The sequence below is a fragment of the Tetrao urogallus genome (genome assembly GCF_951394365.1).
Source record: "Tetrao urogallus genome assembly, chromosome: 14".
In the NCBI taxonomy this organism is placed as follows: Eukaryota; Metazoa; Chordata; class Aves; order Galliformes; family Phasianidae; genus Tetrao; species Tetrao urogallus.
The window spans coordinates 2,813,288-2,829,246 of NC_136827.1; the positions used below are offsets into that span (position 1 = coordinate 2,813,288).

The 15,959-nt window shown below is 52.2% G+C and overlaps 1 protein-coding gene across 2 annotated transcripts in view; it reads right to left on the reverse strand.

Annotated features, from left to right (window-relative positions):
* Positions 1-7,682, reverse strand: part of FGF18 (fibroblast growth factor 18) — a gene marked incomplete at both ends in the record, with an annotated part of 64,550 nt that extends 56,868 nt beyond the window's left edge. For both annotated transcript variants that reach the window (XM_079542353.1, XM_079542352.1), the window contains 2 exons: positions 7,266-7,302; positions 7,651-7,682. In XM_079542353.1, coding sequence (XP_079398479.1) covers positions 7,266-7,302; positions 7,651-7,682 — 69 coding nt within the window. The remainder of the gene's footprint in view (positions 1-7,265; positions 7,303-7,650) is intronic.
* Between the last annotated feature and the right edge of the window lie 8,277 nt (positions 7,683-15,959).

Genomic DNA, 15,959 nt, shown 5'->3' on the forward strand with positions numbered 1-15,959 from the left:
ATTAATATCTACTCGTACCCAACGTACCTGTGAGCCACCTCAGGGTCACAGCACAACAAGATGCTCTGGGATCCCATGGATGTTAGTGATGCCAGAACTCCTGCAGAGTAATCCCAGCTTGCAGGAACAAACACTGGTGCAAATGCTACAGAGCTTCATTCCCAGAGACCCAGAGAACTGAGCCAATTGCTGGTGTGGGGGGAGAAGTACAGGAACCTGCTCCGATACCTCCCAGTGAGCCAGCTGCCTCCTCCTTTGCAATGATATTTAAAGAAAATTCTCTATCACTTAATAAAATAGCTGGAAACCTGACCAGGTCATGTCAGGCTTACTGGAGTTAATGGGTTTCGATTTTAGTTGAGACCTTGAGAGTTCTCAAAATCAGTAATTTCATCTTCCCTCCAGAAATGAATTCCTCAATGGTTACACTGCAAAAATATTCCCAGAATGGACAATTCTGCTGTTAATGTACGAAAGCCCACATGAAAAAAATATATATCAGATTATTATTGAGCCTTATCAAAAGCACGGCATAAACCATGTGTTGAATTTAATCCAAACCAAACTGTCAATCTGCCTTTGGGATCAGATATAACAAACATGTGAGCCTAGGGCCAGAAATGAAAGCACAGTTTGTTTTCTAATACAAGATTTGTACTGATCTGTATTAGCCACACTCCTGCAAGGAAATCTTGACACTGCAAATGCCAGGCAAATAGGATTTCTTATCTTTCTGCTTTGTTGAGCTGGGGAAAAGTTTTGTTTGTTTCTAATTAATCTTTCATTGCAGGTTTCCTGTTTGCAGGGAACAATTCTCAACAGTTTCTGAAAATAAATTCGTTCTGAAACTTCTTAAACAGGGGGAAAAAAAAAAATAATCAAAAAGAGGCATATCAATCATTAGGCATCTCCCGAAGTGTGGGCATCCCGCTGCAAGGGAGCTGTGGGATGGGGCAGAGCCCCACGGGGACTGGCACACAGGCAATGCAGAGATGCCAGCTGCTGCCATGGTGCTGGGGATGTCCCCAGCCAATGCCACAGCCAGACTGGATTTGCTTATCAGAGGAAGGACCTGCTTCTGGACTTGGGCTTACTGTACTGCTTTGTACACACCATCATGGTGTGAAGAAATGCCCAGAAAGAAATGAGAAGTGCAGAAGTAAACTCTGCGTTCTTGTTTGCTAAATATTCAAACAGCAATTCAACTCCCATTATCTACTATTTCTATACAAACAGCACAGGAAAAACTCCCAGCCTCCCTAGCAAACCATTTCCATCTATTGCTTCCCCTGCACATCCCAGGGACACAGCCCACACCTCCCACCCAGCCCCAGCCCTGCAGTGTCAACGCACAGATGCTCACACTCCATCCCACACCGCCTGTTACGCAGGATAAAAATCCAACATCGAGTTTCCCATGCAATTCTAGGCAAAGTTTCCAAAAGCACTGACTGTTCCCCAGGATGATGCACTGTGTGTATGCAGCACAGCACACTATTCCTATAAAAGGCCCCACAGCCATGCCCACCGGTTCTCCTATTGATTGCTGGGGGCTGCTCACTGCTCTGATCTCAGCTGGTCGGAAGTCTCAGCAATCGCTGTGAGGTCGTGACCACAGGGTCAGAAACCAGCACTGCATACATCATAATTTATTTCCCAGGCAATCGATACCCAACTCCGCTGCGCAACGCTGCACTGCAGCGTCACATCCAGGGGCTGATGCAGCACTGGAACCCTAAGGCCTGGCAGCCTCAGGGGTCAAACCCAGCTTTCATTGTACGGCTGTAAATGATGGCTGTAAGTCAGCGCACACCCACTAGCTGTTGGTTGGTACTGTCTTGCAACAGAGTATGATTCTGCTTACAGCCTGAAACCAGCCTGGAGAAATAAGTGTTAGTGTTGTTGAGCACCATGCCCACTGCTGAGATGATTCAGCAGGACAAGCCTGACGAGCAGCTTGATTATCACATGGGGCCGGGGTGGCCCAGCTCAGAAATGCATCAGTCTCATTCGAGTGGAACCCACACACCTGCGGCACTCGGTCCATGGTGTGGGTGCTGGGCAAGGAGGGACAGACCAGCAGCCATTCCTCCCTCATATGCAGAGACCTCCCCTCCTTTCAAATGGATTAACAGCAATGATGAGAAGCACAAAGCACTTCTGCCAGCACTATTACTCTCCCCATTTTCTACTTTGTGCTCCCTGCATTCGGAGGAACGCACCCCACGCAGCACGTTGCACACCTTGGTATTCATCGAGCTCCTGAGGCTTGGGGCTAATTCTGTTTTGCTGCAGAAGGGTGGCTCAGGGTATTCCAAAAGATACAGCAGCTTTTCAACAACCTATCCCTGCAAGTGGTGCCAAAGACAGCATTTTAGCAGGGAAGACAGGGGGCTGAGAATGTGTAGGAGGAGAAACAGGAGTTGGGAAGAAGAAGCAGTGCTGGAAGCACCCTGCAAGCTGCTATCAACTAGCTCAGGTATTTGTGCAGATGCAACCTGCAGCTCCCTGGGAGCTACACCAAATTCACTGCTCACCAATCTCACTCAATGTGCTGTGTCACAAAACATTACCAGGAGGCTGACAAGGCACATCACATCCCTTTTGCTCCTCTTCAGTGCCATCCCTGGCTGCTTGCTGGACCAAGCCCCTCCAAACCACACATTCAGCCAAAGCCAACAGACAAAGTGCTGCACTTTCACCTGCTGCAGTTTGCCCCTCTGTTTCCAAGCACCCCAGGGGATCTTTGGGCAAAACAAACACTCTCCCATCAGCCATGGGCTCAACAGCAGTGAAATTAGGGCAGCACCAAGCACAGAAGAGCTACTCGCAGAGGATGCTGTTATCACACCCGAAGGAAACAGGCCAACGCATCAAGGCAGAACAAGGCATTCCTTATGTCACCACACGACCCCTCATCCAGCGGCTGCAGCAGAAGGAATCGGGTACCCTCGTGGAAAAGCAACCGTGTGCTGCAAGCAGGGAGCTGCTGATGTTCACAGAACGGCGCGGTGCCGCACCTGGGGAGGATGCGCTTCTGCTGCGCGCCTGAGCTTGAAACCCGGCGGCTGGTTGAACACAACAGGAGGGATCTGCCCAGGGGCGGCTGCTGCGAGCTGGCCCTGTGTTGTGGGAGGCCGAGGGGAGGGGGCACAGCCCGGCAGCCCCCGGCAGGGATCGGCACGTCCGCTCCCACCCACCGCAGACACCGGCGTGGCGAGGAGCTCTCACAAAAGAAAGTAGGCAGACCATGACAGGCTAAGCCTCCTCCTTCCTCTCTCTGTTCTCCTTTCTTCTCTCTTCATGCTATGGCGAGGCTGCTGAATGCCAATAAGAAAATACTTTGGCAGACTCAGACGGTCTTTTCTATGTTTTTTTCTCACTTCCCCTCCAGCTACTTCGCTGGATGCTAATCCTCCATCGGCATTTCAGACACCAGCGAACAGGAGACACGCCAGGTAGGCAGGGCTGCACCATTCCTGCTTGTGCCTGCTGCTATGGCCCACAGGGACCTAGACACAAAAGCCCAAGGACGGGACAAAAAAGAGCCAAGAAAAAAGATAACGGCACCAGGCTGAAGCCCTGTGATCCCCACAGCAGAGCAGGGAGATGCAGGGCACAAGGATGGCTCCACACTGCCCTGGCCCTGTGGGCACAGAACCACACAGATGCCTCAGAGGCTGCGTGCCTGGTGGTCCTCGAGGCTGGTATCTGCCCTCCCAGGTTCCTTTATTCCTTTTTAAAATCTCACAGTTTCCTGAAATTCTTTTTCACCTGCTTTTATCACAACTGGTATCAAAAGCGTCCGTATCTGGAAGGAATCAAAGCAAAATCAGATAGCACTGACAGGAGGAGGGGAGAGCAGGCAGCAGGGACTTTCCCAGCTCCCGAGGAAAGGAAGAGACACACAAAAAATGCCCCGAAGATCCAGGAATTGGGTTGTGGATCCAGAGGAGTGCCTTTCAGCCCCAAGGGAGCCTTTCTCTCCAGGTTCGCTTGCTCAGCTGGATCACATCACAGCTGCAGAAACTGCCGGTGCCCAGACTGATGCTGTGGCTTATGGCAACATCAACTATTCCGGATGCTGCTCATGTGCAGGCATTGCTGCTGGACTCACACCAGCTCTGACAAAACCGAGACGGCCTGGGCAGTGCCACCCTTTGCTCCTGTCACTCTTCTCTGCCCAAACTGTTGTATGAGCACATAGCAGGGAGATTTTAAAAGCAGGCATCCCTCCAAATCTCAGCATCCCTCACCTCCATCCAGCCTTGTCCATGCCAGTTGCAATATGGAAGGCAAAACTCAAATTAAATACAGCCATCACTGCGTGTCCAGCTATCTCAGATGGGGAGCTCTGAACCCACACCTACTACACCCTGCTGTGTGCCCACCTCTGCCGTGAGCAAGCTCTTCCTTCTTCCCTGAAGCACCCTGCATATCTCTAAGCTCTAAAACTGCAATATGAGTTGCAATACATGGGCTTGCAGGTTAAGGCATCCAAGCAGCAGCTCTGCTTTGCTGCCCATTGGCACAACAGAAAAGTCCTGGTATACCAAAGTTTACACGCTTGGTTTTTTGCCTCTCTGGACAGGAATCTGTAAGACAGAGGCCTCTGCCTCTCCAAAGGCAATACGGTGTGGCAGGACAGTGGGTGCTGCAGATGGCAGTGATGGCCCCGGTCCCAAGCACAGCTGAGTTGGCTGCCCTAAGCCTCACCTCTTCCAGCCCCAGGGCTGGGCCTGTGCCACCCATCACAGGACACAGGGCCTGGCCCGCCGAGTATGTGAAAACAGCATTTCTCTATGTCCCAATTTACACAGCCCCAAATAGTGACTGCCCGGAGCTGCACGGGACCTTTAGAGAAACAGTTACTATTGGCATGATGCAGCCATCTCCCTCTTACACAACAATAGCAGATGTGAAAATAGCACGGTGCCGCAGCGTGCGCTGCTCTGACCTCCTGTTTGCTCCTGGATCAGATTCCCAAGCTGGATCCTAATAGACGAGAAGCATCAGAGCGAGGGACTTAGGCCCTGCCAGGTCCTCTCCATGAGCCAGGCAGACGTGAAGGGCACGGTGAGGGGCAGGAGAGCTAAACAGAAGAGTGCTGAGGGGCAGTGATAGCAGAAGAGGCTGTAGTGCAGCAGAGCAGCCCTAAAGTGAAACCTGCACGAACAGCTTAACCTCCCCAGCGCCCCCAAAGAGACCTCACCTCTCTGCTGCCTGGGACTGTTTTCAGGGCACAGCAACCCGAGGCAGCAAAGGAGCTGCTGGAAGCAGACAAGGTGGGAATGTGGCCACAGGGATGGAGCAGGAGCCACAAAGGGATGCTCACAGCTGTGCCAGGAGCTTGGCTCTGCACCACGCATCCCTCATGAGACGTGTCACCCAACAATGGCACCTTGCAGGAGCCCAGCTCCTCCGCGAGCCCAAACCCTCTGCCAAACCCTGCACCAGGGGATGCTGCACCGTGAGGAGCAGCCGCCCCGTACCACTCCTCCTGCAGCAGAAGCACAACCACAGGACCCCGGAGCACACTGCAGGTGCATCACCTTCACACGCAGAGCCCTATGGCCCCGCGCAGGGCGGGAGCGCTCCCATCGCAGCCGCGGGACGGCGACAGCGGCAGGAGGTGAAAATCAGCCTTAGGATATAATCCATCCATCCTGAGAATATAATCCGTCCCTAAACCTCCCCAGCGCTACGCAGAGCCCTTTAAGCAAAACCAAACAACTTCTTTTAGCCTAAATAAATATTAAACCGGAGCGATGCATTAATTTACTCCGGTTCACCAAAGGCTAACTCCTACCCAAACTGATCATTATGAAAGAAATCCTATAATCCCTCGCTCCCATTCAGGCTCAAAACATGTAATCCCGTGAATAAATCCAGAAAGAAAGTGTAACAGAATGGGCAATAAAAACTTACGGTGCTCACATCTTTTCATCTGCCATTAACACTGCAAAGCCCCGTGTGGCCCTGCTGGACGGCTGAGCCCCACGCACGGCGCATCCCGCAACCGAGACCGAGAAAGCATGCTTCTAACAGCACAACAGCACCGACTTGTTCCTTCCCTTTTCTTTTTTTTTTTTTTTATATTATTTTATTGCTTTGGAAGCCCGCGAGCTCCAACTGTATAAATGCCAATAACTTCCCAAGTTTTAAGGCTGCTGAAGTAAGAGATCAGATTTTAGCAAGTGCTTTCCAGGCAGCAGGCCAAACTTTTTCTGATTCACTAAAAGCACCAAAGGGAGGGGGAGAGGGAGGGGGCCGGGGCTGATTAACTTCAGTTACCACACAATCACAGAAAAATGTCTCCCGCTGCAGCGGGTGCCATCGCAGCCGGGATTCCTCGGGTCTGGGATTAAAACAACAACAACAAAACGCACCGGAGAGCGGCGGCTGTGATTTACAGCTGCGGTCTGTGCGACGCAGGGGCTGTGCTGGTGGTTCACCGGGGGAGTGGTGATTTTCAGAGGGATGAGGGGAAGAATAAGTGGATGCGTTCAGAGGAGGGGAGCAGAGGATGGGGCTGTTGGGTTGGGCCTGACCGCAGGGACGCAGCCCCTCCTGAGGCACTGCCAGCACCACCTCTGGCTGCAGAGCACCAGCAGGTGCAGCAGGGCCAACACAGGACCAGGTGGCACTGAGCAGGCAGCGGGGCTGTGGCACCTGCTGTGCCCATCTGCATTGGGGTACCACAGACACGTCACCGGGGTCCCACAGAGACGGCAGCAAGGATCCCCCGGACATGACACCGGGGGTCCCACGGACGTGGCACTGGAAGCCCCGACCCGCAGTGCCCCACCAGCAGCTGCCTTCTGCCCAGGCAGGATCAAAGGCAGCAGCAGGCTTGGACGCCTTCCTCCAGAATAAAGGGGAGGGAGCGCGCAGCCTCCTCCTGGCTTGGGCACGCCGTGTTTTGCAAAGTATCGTTTTTTTGGGAGTTAAGTCCCCTACGAAATAAAGGAAAAAAAAAAAAAAAAAGAAAAAAAAAAACAGCAGCAGGAGCAGGAGAGCGTCTGCCGCTCCAAGGCAAGTGCATCCCTCCGCGCCCAGCACAGCGCTGCCTCCCGGACTCCGCGGGCACCGCGCGGCGCTGCGGGCGGAGCACCCGCACCGGGATCCGCGCAACCGGAGGGCGAAGCGCAGCGCGGAGGTGCGGGGCGCGCCGGGGTCAGCGCCGCCTTTGTTACTTTTTCTCTTTTTTTTTTTTTTTTTTTTAAACAACCAAAAGCGAAAGAGGACAGAAAAGGACAACGTACCTGTACCTGAAAGCACAGCAGCAGGAAATGTAAACATCTGGAGAAAAAAAAAAAAAAAAAAAAGGCAACAAAAGATCAGATGATGCGGTGCAATGGTTACGGTCGCGTTTTTGGTTTGTTTTTTTTTTTTTTTACTATTTTTTTTTCGCTTTGTTTTTCTTTGCAATTATTTAAGCGGCGCAGATCGGCGCTGCGCACACGAAGGGACTCCGCTCCCCGCTCCCACCTGGCTGCAGGCAAAAACGCAACCGGAGCCTCCAAGATGAAAGTTTTCCGAATAGACTCAATAAAAACAATAATAAAAATAATAATTAAAAAGAAGGGGGAAAAAAAAAAAAAAAAAAAAACAGAAGGAAAAAAAATACATATATGCCATAATCCTTACAGGCAAGTGCAGGCGGAGAGCAGTGAATACATCGCTGGGCGAGGAGGGTTGCTCAGTGCTGCCCGTAGCGCCGTGCAGTCCCCCGGCGCTGCGCTGACATGGGCGCGCTCCGACCGCCGCGCTCCGTTCCGCGCCGCTCCGCGCCGCTCCGCGCCCCGGGAAGTTGTGGTCCCGCCCGCCGTGCCTGCGCCGAGTGACTCGCTTAGGCATCAGCTCTCCTCTCCCCCTGTCTCTCCTCCTCCTCCTCCTCTCCCTCTCTCTCTCCGCCTTTGGGGGGGATGAAGGTGCTTATTGTCAGTAACTTCCGATCATCAGCCCGTGCCCCCCCGCCGCCCCCCCGGCCGGCCCCGCGCCCGGCACTGCGCTCCGCGGCCGCGCAGCAGGAGGGGGCAGAGCGCGAGAAATGAAAAAAAGAAAAAAGAAAAAAAAAAAAGAAAAAAAAAAAAAAAGGAGAGAGAGAGAGAGAGAAAGAAAGAAACGCCGATAACCACGACAACGGCCCGGGGGCCAGCGGGGCCGCGCCCCCCGCCCGGCGGTGCGGACAGCTCGGGGGGGGACGGCGGATCCCGGCGCCTCTTACCTCGGGCGGGCGGAGCGCGGCGCGTCCCGGAGAGCCCCGGGCGGGCGGGCGGCAGCGTCGCCCCCGCGGCTCTCGGCGCGGCCCCCCCCCGGGCTCGGGCTGCGGCCCCCGCCCCCGCCGCGCTCGCATCGCCCCCGCTCCCGGCCGGGTCCCGTCGCCGGCTTCGCCCCGCGCAGCGCTCGCCCTGCGGCCGCGCTGCCTCCCGCTCTGCTCCGCACGGCTCGCCTGCCCTCCAGCGGCCGTTCCGCCGCACCGCAGCCGGCACCGCGGCCCTCTTCGCCTTTCTGCGCTCTTATTCTATATAGAAATATGGTTTGGGTTGCTTTTTTTCCGGAATAAATGAAAGAAAATCACACGTTGGGAGCGCGCGGTGAGTGCTTGCCCGTCTCCGAGAGCTCGTTCCGAGCAGACGAAGCGCCGGGAACTGCAAACCTCCAGCATATTCCAACTCTCAGAAGAGAGCCTAACGTCAGTTAACACCTTATTAAGTGAGAACATAACCATAGCTCATAACCGCCAGCTTTCCAAATACTCGAGTAACGGTGCACGTCAGAGCACACACCCATGGGGACAGCCCGCAGCCTGCAGCATCTTCCCCCCCTCCCTTCAGATCACATCACCTGCAGGCCGCACCACACGGTGCTGTCCCACCTGTAGCTCACAGAAAACCCCAACAAGTTCAAAAGCAGTGACAGAGCTTCTTCAGCATCCTCCCAGGTTAGCCAGGAAAATATTCCGCATATTCCCTGCTTGCTTTTTAACAGCAGCTGGGCCCCAATGCACTGCTTTGCAACCCCCCTCTCCCCCTCCAGTATTTCTTCCCCACTCTGACTCTACTGAAGGCCCTGTAAACTCCATGGGAAATGCAGAGCCCAGTACAGGGAACACCTCATGGGATGCAGCCCTGGAGCTGCTGGGGAGGCCCTGAGCCCCATGGGTTGGGCAACGCAGCACAGCTGGGCTCTGCAGCAGAGGCTGAGCCCCCCATGTGTGAGCTTCCAAAAGCACCAAGCTCTGCCTGCACCGCTCCGCAGCACCGCAGAGCTGTCGCTGAGCTGAATGCTTGCAAAAGTGAAATTTGCTCCTTCCTCCTGGACCACAAAAACCCCAAATCGCTCATGTGTGGCACAATGCAGCTCCCCTCCCTGCCCTGCCTCTCTGAGGGCGAGCAGCCACACATGGGCAGAGGGGATTTAGCGCAGCTCATGACCCAGTGGGAGGGGATGCAGAGTGGGGCCCTACCTTTGCTGCCAGCAGCTCCCTGCAGAGCTTCACAACCCCTGGGACTTGTCACCGGGTGGGCAAAGTGGTGATGCTGGAGCATCACACCTCTGGGTCCCAAAGACAAAGTGCCAGGGGGGCACAGAGAGAAGTGACCCCCACCCCACAGACTGAGAGCTGCCAGGAGCACAGGGCTGGTGGTGGTGGCAGGGAGCGCGCAGCAGGATTTGGGTTTTAATGCTGAAGATATCCTATTGAAATCAGAAACGGGATGTTTACTTCAAGAAGATCCACGTTTTATGCCTCAGAAGTGTGACAAGTCCTCCTTCAGTCTTACGATCCCAGTAGTTACCTGGAGAGTAACGCAGAGCATCCCTGGCAAGCTGCCCTGCGGAGCACAGCTGAGCACAGAGAACAGAAAAGGTGGAATAAACCAGAACACCACTTGGCTGTACAGTGCAAGGAATGCGTGCATCGTAGTGCATGCATATACACAGACATAAAGGGCAGCAGCCTGTCCCCTACCTGCTTCCCCCGCTGAAGGCCTCTCCTTGATCCCATGAGCACCACAGCTCACTCTGCTGGTTCCATGCAGCTGAACCAAGGTGCAGATTTGGGCGCACCCAGCAGCTCTCTCATCACTTTTCCATGAAGCAGCATATTGGGTAGGTAGATGTGTGCCCAGCAGTGTGCTTCCCATCAGTCCCCAGGGCTGCTGCCTTTCAGCCTCATATGCAAATCCCTAATTAAGAGAACATCCTGCGGGGCGTTGGAGCCTATTGAATCCGTTGCTGCCTCCCAGCAGCCCCACTGAGCAGCCCCAGCCAACTCACAGGGCTACTGAGGTTCCCTTCCATGACCTGGTATGTCCTGCAACCAGGGGCCTCTTCCTCCTGCAGGGAAGAGGAAAGCACAGGGTCATGCTGCAGAGAGCAGCTGGGCTGCACAGCTCAGCCCCACGGTGAACCCATGCTGCTTTCACTGCATCTGATTCTCAATCTCTTCCCTTGGGTCACGTCCATGAGTGATTCTCACTGAAGTTTCTCTTGTGGGGGATTTCCACAATTTAAGCCATCTGTAAAAGGCAAGACAACATTAAAAAGGGACACAATGCATATAGGGACACATATTCTGTCCATACCCAGCCCGCATACATCAACCTTATAGAGGCCATAGGGGACTTAGAAACTTCTCCCAGGCAGATGAGCCAGGCAATGGGGGGGACACAATGCGAGCACTGCCAGAAGAGCTCAGAGAAACCCCAGTGTGTCCCTGGGAGGACAGGAACTGAGCCCAGTACTGTGATGCTCAGTCACAGCCCTGCAGGAGGAAAGCAGGACACAGCTTCAGCTGGGAGCTGAAGCCCAGGGGCCCAAAGCACACGGCCACACAGGAGCACTGCACATGGATACAGATGTATAGGCCGCACTGTCCTTCCTAAGTGAATGCATCCATGAGGACAGAATCCTGCAGGCAGCTGCATGGGAGCAGTACCTGCCACCAGACCCCACCAAGGATACTCACCCTGGCGCACACGTGTGGCACTCAGCACTCGCCTTCAGGACCATCACTGCCTCTCCTCACAATGTTGCTTTGATTTCAGATGGAATGCTGTTTACGCAGGCGCCAGAACTTTGTGGAAGGTTTTTTCTTGTTTTTTAGCACATCCCTCAGCTTTCCATTTTAGACTACAGCACAGCCCACAACAGGAGATCCTTTCTCCCAGCAGCACTACACTGAGAGCTGCCGGGGCTCCTGGTGCACAGACAGAACAGCAGCACCGTGCTCCCATGGGCTCTCCATGCTCCCACCACCCATGAGCACTGCAGATCCTCAGGAGAGCACATGGCAGCTGCTGGAGTGCTTCTGGGGGGCAAGAATGGACAGACCTCTGCAGACATCCCCACACAAACCATGGGAAATCCCAGCCTTCGCACTGCGCTAAATCCTAGGGCTTGGCTCCTTGGATTTATATTCCTCCATGGTTTCATTTTTCCTTTAAAAAAAAAAAAATCACTAGCTGTTAAGCTTCAAAACTTAATATTTCCTTAACTCGGAGCTTTGCAGCTCAACAGCTCTTAAACATAAACCTCTTTAACTGAGGTCTCCTGAATTAAGCTGTCTCCAGCAAGTCCCCATCACAAGCCCAGCCCTGGAGCCCCCTCCTCTGGGCAAGGACCTGTCCCTGCTGAACCTCAGGGCAGAGCTGCACATAGAAGTCACACAGCCACACACGGTCTGTGCCACCCCAGAGCAGCACAGTCACGATTAGGAGCAACTCATGGTGGGCTTCAGCACAGAGCAACCAAGCAACCCCCCTTGTGGGACCACCTCGCAGCCCTATTACCTCTGCAGCTCTTCAGACCTCATAAGAACAGCAACAGGGCCATCCCCAGCACTTTAAACTCCTTTCCATGCCCCTTCACTCTCCCTTTCCTGCTCTTCTGAGTGGGAGAGCTCATAGATATGGCACAAGGGAAGAATGTTTCTGAAGAAAGAAAGTAAGGAACACAGAACTCATCCCAAAACAGCCCGTGCACGCGATTAGGAGCACTGAGCTGTCTCTACACACACATTTATAACATCTTAATTAACATGTTATATATTTTTATTTACTTATTTCATCCAAATAAAGCATAGCTCAAATCCTCTCTTACAAGAGCCACTTGTATGACAGACAACCAACAGCCAGACACCAAAGAGCTGATCCAACACAACACGTGGGATTGCTTCCAAAAGCATCAGTGTAGGTTAAAGAAAAAGCAAAAAGCAGCAGGTACAGCCCAGGGTTGCCCCACTGAGATGAGGCCAGCCCTCAGCCCTACTCGTTCTCATGCACCCAGCCACGCAAGCTCTGCTCCCCCTTCCATCAGATCACAGTCAGGACTCCGAGCAACCCCTAATGAATACCAGATCACAAAACCTCCAGCCTCACTCATCGCAACGAGTTGTGTGCACTGCTGCTTGCCAGGACCTACTGCCCATTAGAGCGAGCCAGGGAATGAAGGCACTCCATCGAACGCTGAGCTCCAAACCACCAAATTCATCTGCAGCTTCGTCTATGACATTTCCCAAGTAGGATCCAGTCTTCAGTCTTCCTTTGGGGTAATGTTAAGAGGAATCTATCTGCTTGTTCTGCAGGGAACGAGGGAAGGAAAAGCTGGGAGAGGTTGGCTGCCAGTCAGTAACGGCCCGTTGGAAGGACAGGACACAGCCTGGGGCATTTGGTAAGATTACCAGAGGAGGGGAGGACAGAGAGTGCTCCAGCATGAACGTCGCCCCGAGGGATCGTCTGGGTGGCGAGGAGCCCAGAACCACCACCCATCCCGGCCTTGTTTTCCATTACCTCAGCCCACACACGCTCCCTTCCAGGCTCCTACCAGCCATGCCGGAGTTGGGCCTCCCCATAGGCTGCAACCGGTGCTGAGCACAGGCGAAGCAAAGCCCCATACTGGTCGTAGCTCTCTGGTTCTGAGGCATCCACACTCTGTTTTGGATATTTAATTTTACAGGACCAAACAGAAATCCAAGAGAGAAAGTTAAATAAACAAAATTCACTTTTCTTGAGCAACGCAAGGAAGAAGACAAACCAAGACCTGAAATTGAGAAACACTGTTTTGCTGCAGGACAGCACCTTTCTGCTATCACTACCTCTCAAGTCAGATGCCCAGGCTTGGAGATCAGAGAATCATAGAATGGCCTGGCTTGAAAAGGACCACAAAGATCACCTCCTTTCAACCCCCTGCTGTGTGCAGGTCACCAACTATCAGACCAGGCTGCCCAGAGCCACATCCAGCCTCCAGGAATGCCTCCAGGAATGCGGCATCCACAGCCTCCTTGGGCAACCTGTTCCAGTGCCTCAGCACCCTCTGTGTGAGAGATACCTGATCTGGAGAGAAAACAGATGTGGAGACCAACTGCAGCCAGCAGCATTGGTCAGGGCTCAGCCACCTGGAGGCCCTGGCACTGCTGTGCAGGTGTCAGGAGCTGATCTGCCGGGGTAGGGACAAGAAAGCATGTTGCTCTTTACTTCTTGCTGTACCTTCGCATTCCCAGCTAGGCCACCCTCCAGGACCAGAGCCAGGCTCTCAACACTGAATTATTTCCATCCAAACATTAGTTTTACTCAATTATTTTTAAGGGCAACACTCTGTAGTCAAGAACAATACTTCAGCAAGTATTTGGTATTTTCTCTTCAAATGAGTTTAAACAGATTTCTGAATTCAACCTCGTGAGCTCATCAGAGTAACTGAAAGAGCTGGCAGCTGCCCATGAACACCATACCTACGGGCTGGGACTGCACAGCCCAGCATCCCCACTGCACTCGACGGCCGGCCAGTCCCAACAGGAGCACAGTGCTCAGGGACACGACTGGCAGCAGCAGGCCAAGTCTGGTTTGGGGAGGGCTGGGGCAGACTGCCACACAGCAACAAGCCAGATGGGGCACAGGCAGCAGATAGCCAGCAATTGCTGCTCACTGCTGGAGGTGCAAGACTATTAACTGGTGTAAAAAAAAAAAAAAAAAAAAAAAAAAAAGCCAACTTAGAAGCTCATTAAAATTATCATTTTTATGCTGTGATGTAGACAGATGCCTCATGGTAGCCTGATGATTTAGAATTACTCTGTGCTTTGGCCATAGGATGGGAACATACCTCCCCACTGGAACCACCCATACAAGCTCTACCATCCCCTGCCATCGTGCTGTCAAGCGTGGCTGTACCCAGTGCCCTGCTATGGTAGTGACTTATAGACACAAAACCCCCTGGCCTTCTCTTTAAGATGTCATACTTGGAATATTTTACTGACTGGACAACCTCACACTGAAATTACTGAACCATTTTCACATTTCAGGCAAAACGTAGGGCAATTTTCCTAAACTGAGCCCATCACCTCTATTTCACTAAGGAAATTTGCACTCACTCATACATATGATGCCATCTGTTGACATAACCCTGCAGGAAGAGGCGTCTCAAACCCTCACACTGCCATCTCACATGCTGCACTTACAGGAAAGCTTAAATGCACCTGTGACAATGGATCTGCACTGTTGCTTCCCAAGCATGTTTTAGTTTCACCAAGGGGAAATGGCTGCTTCTAGGAAGTTGCGTTGGTTTTCATCACATCCATCACCTCCTCTATAGGGTCAAACCTTTTACAGTAGCAAACTTGTTAAAAAAAAAAAAAAAAAAAAAGCAACTTCTTGCAAATTGAAAAACACATTCCACTTCTAAAGCAACTCCAGCAGACTCTACGAGCGACACCATGCCCAGCCAGCACAAGCCAAAGCAGGCTTTTTGTTTTGGTTTTATCATCTGGTACAAAGGAAACCAAAAAGTCTCCTTCTCAACAACTGCACACATCCTTCACGCAGATAAAAACAAGCCCTCCAACAAGTTACTTCAACGCCTTCCAGTTCTCATGCTGAGAAAAAGAGGAAAGTCAGTTGCATTAACTCACAGCAAGGATTAAATCAAGTTTAATTGTCACCATTTATTAATGTTGTTTTGGTCTTCATACCATTACTGCAGTTACTACACAGAGAGAGCATTCAAGCACCTGAAGCAATACAGCATTTAGACAAGAGCTTCGAGAACAAGTTCACAGTGCCAGGTATATCATCCATGCTTTCCTTCCTCCCTTCGCATACCACTGACTTAACACCTTGGCATTTGTACTTCATATAGCAACTGAAAACAGTCCAACAAGTTACTTTAAATTATCCTTACTATCACTAGTAGGCAATCATCAAAAATAAAATAGCTAGTGAGGCTCCACTTTGTCATCTCAGCCATATCAAAGGACAATTGCTGCTTAGTAAGCATCGTGTTTACTCTGAGAATTAATTTCCTCCTAAGGCCAGTGTAAGGGATTGAACATGCTTCGCCCCATTTAAATAGGAGGATTAAGTTTGAACGTGGACAACCATTATCTGAAGTGCTTCGGAGAATGATCTGAGGAACCGTGATGCAGACTACCTGCCCATCTGAGCTTTTGGGATTTGCAGTCTTCAGTCTTCAAAAGAGCGGAGGATTAGCTCTCCGTTATTCCCAGGAATTTCTCCATGGGCCACTGATCCCCCTCATTGTGAGCTCCCTGGGCACATCCTTCAGCATTCAAGCTTACTCTCCCCTCCACAAAACCCTCAGCCCGGTCATTAAGTGAGACAACCTCAGAGACTGCAGCCCCTCAGAGGAACAGCGCTGCCAGCAGTTCCCAAATCAAAAGTATTACATTTTACAAGCAGAGTCACAAGCCCTACAAACTTAGCTGTTAGAATGAAGCCATAAACCAAAAAGCAATGAAGCGAGTCAGAAACTGAGATGCAGGAAGGGCTGTTGTATGCAATTACATAATTAGTGGTCACTTCCAGACAAGAATAAAGTCCCGCTTACCACTAAGTCTTCTCACTAAGCCATTTGCCTGGTAGCTGTGGAGCTCCTGGAACTGGGCTATGGCTGTTCTTAAAGCTGACAACATAACTGAGACTGATGTGTAATTGCTAAACAGA